Here is a 6,695-nt window from a genome sequence, read left to right as displayed (position 1 = left end):
TTGGTGTCCGTATGTTCCAGGATGATGCCTAAATAAGCAGTGTAAAATAAACATCAATAAAAAACCTTCTCTTGTTAAGTGCAAGGTGATAACATTGGCCCTTTGGCTTCTATTGTGAGTCTAAGGTGAGCTGTAGGCAAGACAATACTAGAAAAGTTTAGCGTCCACACTGAAGAGAATAAGAGAAAAAAATTAAGAATGTTTACATAAAACCTCATTTGCTTTAAACAATCTATGTTCCTCTTGCCACTGCTGTCAGTTATTGGAGATATACTAGGATAGTGTATTAATCTAGTGGTGTGAACAAAGGGGCTGGGGCCAGGAATAAGTGCGTACTAAGCAAGGATCTCACCTGGATAAATTAATTAGGCCACAATGCTTGCCTGGCTTGCATGGGTGTGCTAAGGAAAGGATGGCACAGGGCCAAAGGGGAGGAATCTAGTGCTTCCTGGGCAAGGCAATCAGGAACTTGCAACAGCAGGCACTGTGTGGCGGTGGGCTGCCTACCTCCCAGTGATGAAGCACCAGTAAGGAACAGTGAACAACACTGAGCTTAGGTCTATAGTTTGAGTCCACACTAACTCTGACTACTAAAAATAGAGTGCAGGTAAGATGACAGAAGCAGTCGGAGGAGCTAGCCACCTTGAGAACAGACTTTTGGGTTTGGATGGGCTCATCCTTGGAATAGTTAACCCCTCCTGCTACTCCTGCCACAGCTACTCTATTTTTAGCACACTAGTTTGATCGGAGAATAAACATACCCTACGTGACAGTGTGCCAGCCTCTGCTACTAAATGACTGCGCCATCTCAAAGCATTCTATTGCAAATTACAAATTCCTCCTAACACCACACTGGAGAAGTAGGAGAACATTAACATCTCCATTTATGCATGAGAAGTCACAGCACGGAGAGATTAATAGTAGCTCAGTGCTGCACACAGGGACTTTTTCTGTCTACCTCAAAGGGAATACCAAAAGGGACACGGCACACTTTCTCTCACCAGCTAACTTGGCTGCAACTGCCCGGATCTCTTCCCAGCTGCTGCGGAAGTAACTGATGGTGCTTTTGTAAAAGTTCTCCAGTAGCTCAGCCTTCTCTTTGGCCTAGAGAAAATCAGGGACACATGAGCTCTCTCTGGCTAGAAATGCCCTTTGACTGCCAACACATGCCTTTACAAACCACAAGTAAACAGTGTGTGTTCCTCTTGCCACTGCTGTCAGTTATTGGATTCACTCAGACTTTTTTTTTAATTTAAACAAGTAAATAAAAGAAAGGACAGGAGGCTGTGTAGAAGTGGGGAAAGTGGGAATCTATGGCAGATTTACATTCCTCTCACCCTCAGTCCTGTATCCCACTCTAATAGGGTACGTCTACACTCCAACGTTAATTCGAACTAACTTAGTTCGAATTACTTAATTCGAACTAAGCTAATTCAAACTAACGGATCTAGACTAAAAAACTAGTTCGAATTAGCATTGTACTAATTCGAACTAGCATGTCCACATTAAGTGGACCCTGAACCGGGCTTAAGGATGGCCGGAAGCAGTGCCGGCAGGGCATCAGAGGAGGACTTAGAGCGTGGAGATGCTGTCTCAGGCTAGCCGAGGGCTGTGCTTAAAGGGTCCCAACCCCCACCCCGGACAGACAGTTCTCAGGGGTGCCCCGCTTGCAAAGCAGTCTTGGCTTGGAGTGCCCGGAGTACCCACACTGGGCACATCACAGCACTTGGCCATCAGACCGGCTGCACTTGCCGCAGCCTGCCATCTGGGGAGATGGGGCAATTGGGGGGCTGCAGGAGAGCTTCCACCCCAAAAGCCCGCAGAGCCAGCCCAGTCCTCCCCATCGGGGGCACGTACCCCATTACTCCCTCAACTCCTTCCCCTTGCCCTTCCCTAGCCCCTCTTCTTGATGTACAAAATAAAGGACAATTGTGTTCAAAAATGGAATCTGTCTTTATTGAACAAAACTGGGGGAGACTGGGAAAAGCGGGTGGGAGAGGGGAAGAGAGAGGGTGGAAGAGGGGAGGGCAACTAAAATGATCAGGGGTTGGGAACAGGTCTCATATGAAGAGAGGCTAAAGAGACTGGGACTGTTCAGCTTAGAAAAGAGGAGACGGAGGGGGGACAGGATAGAGGTCTCTAAAACCAGGAGTTGGGTGGAGAGGGTGCATACAGAAAAGTTCTTCATTAGTTCCCATAAAGAAGGACTAGAGGACACCAAAGGAAAGGAATGGGTAACAGGCTTCAAACTAGTAACAGAAAGTTGTTCTTCACAAAGCACAGAGTCAACCTGTGGAACTCCTTGCTGCAGGAGGCTGTGAAGGCTACAACTAGAACAGAGTTTAAAGGGAAGTGAGATCAAGCCATGGAGGTTGGGTCCATGGAGTGGTATTAGCCAGGGGGTAGGAGAGGTGTCCCTGCCCAAAGTTTGTGGAAGGCTGGAGAGGGATGGCACGAGACAAATGGCTTGGTCACTGTCTTCGGTCCATCCCCTCCAGGGTCCCTAGGGTTGGCCGCTGTCAGCAGACAGGCTACGGGATAGATGAACCTTTGGTCTGACCCAGGATGGCCATTGTATGCTCAGGGCTCAGGGTCGGGGGGGTCTCAGTGGACCACCTTGATTTTCATGCACTCCTGCTCCTGGGTGGCCAGGCTGGCAGCTCTCCTGCCCTAGCCGGCCACCTTCCTGTGCCTAGTGCGGAGATCGTGGACGAGGTCCACGATGTCCGCACTAGCCCAGGAGGGAGCCCGCCTTTTGCGGTCCCGGGCAAGCTCCCAGGACCCGCCAGCCTGGTCCCGGGAAGAGGGGGAGGGCTGGGGGGCATCGGGTGGGTGGCTCGATCCGCACCAGGTGCAGGGTCTGCTGGCTGGGTGCTGGCAGGCTTGCACCTGGCACGGGCACCGTAGCCATCCCGTGCCCCTTTAAGGGGTCCGGGGCCGGGAGGGGGGCATAGAGTTTCCCTGGTGTTGGCCCGAGTGGCCACCAGGGAAACCTGGGGAGGGCTAGCCTCCCACTAGTTCGCATTAAGGGGCTACACAGCCCTTAATTCGAATTGGAAAGTTTGAATTAGGCTTAATCCTCGTGGAATGAGGATTACCTAGTTCGAACTAAGCGCTCCGCTAGTTCGAATTAAATTCAAACTAACGGAGCGCTAGTGTAGCGCCTATGAAAGTTAGTTCGAACTAACGTCCGTTAGTTCAAACTAACTTTGTAGCGTAGACATACCCATAGATACTTACATTGCCCATCACACATTCCCCCTGCTTCTACATCACAAGCCTATGCTGTCAATAATCTCATATAATTCTATAGGTCACTCACAAGGTGTCTGCAGATATCCATCTGGAGCTCCTCAGGGTTCAGCTCGGTTCTCCAACTAAGATGCTCATTAAGTATAGTTTGGAGCCTCTTCAGTCCCAAAAATGGGGCACAGAGATGAAATGTAGCTCTGCACTCCTGAAAAAGAGGGTTGCACCAGTGAATTGTTCCATAACACGTATTGTGCTCATTCAAATGGAACTCATGTCCTTGACTGCTCATCTACCCCAAGAATAAAAGGGATTCCCCTGAAGTAATAGACAGAAAATATGCCAGCATGACTTTAATAGGGGGAAAGGGATTCTACTTCTGGAGTATTGCATCCAATTCTGGGCACCCCATTACTTAAAAAATGTTGATACATTGGAGAAAGTCCAACGGAGGGCAACAAAAATGATGAGGAGGCTGGAACACATGATTTACAAGGAGAGGCTGAGGGATTTGGGATTATTTAGTCTTCAGAAGAGAAGAGTGAGGGGAGCTTTGATAGAAGGCTTTAACTACCTGAAGGGGGATTTCAAAGAGGATGGAGAGAGGCTGTTCTCAGTGGTACTAGATGACTGAATGAGGAGCAATGGTCTCAAGCTACAGTGGGGGAGGTCTAGTTTGGATATTCGGAAAAACTATTTTACTAGGAAGGTGGTGAAGCACTGGAATGGGTTACCTAGGGAACCTATGGTTCTATGATTTTATAATACTGAAAACTGGAGATAGCAGCAATGTTTTTTCAGAACAGATGTAGCTATGAAAGCTGCTTCACTAGGCATAGCTGTGATCTTTCCTCTGTTGTGGGGAGGCAGGAACGTGGGGTGCAGAGATAGGCAGGAATGAACTCTTGGGATCAGACCCATGACCTATCCTGAACTCCAGTGAGACAACCCTGGCTGCTAAGGACCAGCCTGTCTGGGATTGACTCCAAAGGAGGGCAATGAACTGAGGGAAGAATTTAGGTCTCCACTGCAGGAAGGAATAGCAGAGCTCCCCTGGCATCAGGAGGAAGATTCTTTTTGCTTAGTAATTAAGTCACTGTCATTCTTACCATTGAAACTTCAGGGCTTGGATCTTGCAGGTGCAGCAGAAGCGTGACCCAGCTCTGTCTAACCTGCTTGGCAAAATAGTCCTTCCATTTTCTCTTTGCAGAGCCGGCCAGGATACCAAACAGGACAAAGGCCAATGCACGAAGAGTGTTGTCCTTCTATAGCCAAGAAAGCCACACAGGTTGGTAACGAAGAGATAACCACATCATGTATCTAGCACAGCTGTCTCTTCTACATTAGAGTAGAGTGATTCCAACTACAGAAGTTTAGAAGAACTGGAATTAATCAAGTTTGGGCCAAATGTGTTGATTCTTCAAAATACTTTGAAGACAGTTCAATTTTGACAAAATTCTTCCAGAAGCCAAGTAGGGGTACTTGGTCAGCTTCTTGGTGACCCATCTAGCAGGCTAACTGAGATCTTGGGCTTCCTGGCCCTCACCTTCAGAACAGCCTGTCTGGCAGGCTGACAAGGAGCCAGGAAATGTGTACCCTGGCACCTCTAATTCCCAGTGTTTCCAGGTTCCCTGTCTCCAGCATAGTCTCCCAGTAGAGCTGGGTTGAGAATAGTATTACTGTTTCACAAAGAGATTTGAAATTTGGGCTGGGGGTGTGTGTCCCCCAAATAGGAACAAAACCAAAATTTGAAATCTCAAACTTCTCTGCAAAATGGAATAATTTCAACCAGGTGACATAAAAATCGTATGGAGCAGGCCCAAAACAGTCTATTACACCCTGTATGCCCATTTTCCTTGTTATGCAGCTACCTAATCTAGTATTCATACTTCCTTTGCCATTCTCATTGGAAATAAAGATGAACAGAAGGGTGAGACTGAAGGAGCAGGGATGGCATCCTCATTTTCTTAATTCTCTGCTCCGCCATAAAACACATCTCTTCCCTAAGGCCTAAAATCACTTCATTCTGACATGAACAATGCCCAGTGAGGACACATCATGCATTGTAAATGGAGCCTCATCAATGTCAGCTGAACTGGGGTTGAAGGCTTCTGTTCACGTACATTATCGAAGTACTTCCGGATCTGTATGGTGAGGTCTCTGAAGGAAGAACCTATGTCCTTCCCTTTCAGCTCTTTCAGGACTTTGGCCAGTGCCTTCATGCATTCGACAGTGATTTCAAAACTGTAAGTGTCTTCTAAAGTCCTGATCAGTGTCTCCAGAAGAAACTTCTTGTACTTTTTCACCTGTTCAGACATATGACATTAAAAAACACTTTCCACTAACCACATTTCTAATATGTTTTTTTAGCAATTATGAAGCAGTGGGAATTTCATCTGCCCCCTAGTGACCTATAGCTATATTTTACATCAGGTACTAGCTACAATAAGCCAAACTCTGTGCCATATTACACCTATGTAATCCTATTAGATTTCTAATTACTTAGATTTGAAGGCCAAAAGGGACCATTGTGACCTCCTTCGCAACACAGAACCTCCCCAAAATAATGTCTGTTTGACTAGAGCACCTCTTTTAGAAAAACAGCCCATCTTGTTTTTAAAGTTGCTACTGATAGAGAACCCACCACAACCCTTGGTAAATGGTTCCAATGATTAAAATTACCATTAAAATGTATGCCTTACTATCAGTCTGAATTAGTTTAGCTTCATTCCTCTCCCCCCTCCCCCCCATTGAATCTAAAGGCACATTTTCTAGCCCTTTGAAAATTCTTGTGACTCTTCTCCAATTTATCAGCATCCTTCTTGAATTGCAGGCATGATCCTGACATAGTATTCTAACAGTTCTCACACCAGTGCCATAAGCAGAGGTAAAATAACTTCTTTATTCTTATTCAGAATTCCTCTGTCTATGCCTCCGAGGATCACCTCAGCTCTTTTGGTCACAGCTTTGTACTGGGCGCTTACGTTCAGCTGATTATCTATCATGATTTGAGTTTTTTAGTGTCTCTGTTTCCTGGAATAGAATCTCTCATCTTGGAAGTATGGCCTACACTCTTCATTCCTAGGAGTATACATTTACATATGATCATATTAAGTACATATTGTTTCCTTATGCCCAGCTTACCAAGGGAACCAACCTGCTGTGTATTGACTGCAAAGAGGTTACAGGGGTATGAGAGAGCAGAAGTTGGCCTAGTGCATTGTGCATGGCCTCTGTAAATCCTGAGCAATTGTTTCCTTTAGTTTCTCTAGTTATGCTGCATTGTATTCAGTATTCTATCTTACCTTCTCAGGTGCCCCATAGACTACATTTCCCAGGCCTCTTACAGCCATTCGACGGACAATCCAGTTATTGTCCTGTAACCTTTCTTCTAAGATGTGTAAGACACACTTAAGCAACTTCTTCTCCCTGAGTATGGGATCAGT

General features: G+C 46.4%; 1 protein-coding gene across 1 annotated transcript; it reads right to left on the bottom strand.

Annotated features, from left to right (window-relative positions):
• Positions 1-3,263: 3,263 nt before the first annotated feature.
• Positions 3,264-6,695, bottom strand: LOC149525823 (protein maestro-like). Its single transcript, XM_089776416.1, has 3 exons — positions 5,373-6,695; positions 4,359-4,514; positions 3,264-3,457 (listed from the first exon to the last, which is right to left on the bottom strand). The coding sequence occupies exons 1-3, from the start codon at positions 5,565-5,567 to the stop codon at positions 3,308-3,310; spliced, it is 501 nt and encodes a 166-aa protein (XP_089632542.1). The 5' UTR covers positions 5,568-6,695; the 3' UTR covers positions 3,264-3,307.

Source organism: Pelodiscus sinensis, chromosome 1, assembly GCF_052426305.1.
Source record: "Pelodiscus sinensis isolate ZL-2025 chromosome 1, ASM5242630v1, whole genome shotgun sequence".
Lineage (NCBI taxonomy): Eukaryota > Metazoa > Chordata > Testudines > Trionychidae > Pelodiscus > Pelodiscus sinensis.
Note: the sequence above shows the minus strand (reverse complement) of the source record. Positions and strands in the feature narration are given on the sequence as shown.

Coding starts and splice junctions, on each gene's coding strand:
- LOC149525823 (XM_089776416.1), bottom strand. CDS start 5,567: ATGTCTGAACAGGTGAAAAAGTACAAGAAGTTTCTTCTGGAGACACTG. Junction 4,515..5,372: donor TCCGGAAGTACTTCGATAAT/GTACGTGAACAG, acceptor TCTTGGCTATAG/AAGGACAACACTCTTCGTGC. Junction 3,458..4,358: donor CAAGCCCTGAAGTTTCAATG/GTAAGAATGACA, acceptor CCTCTTTTTCAG/GAGTGCAGAGCTACATTTCA.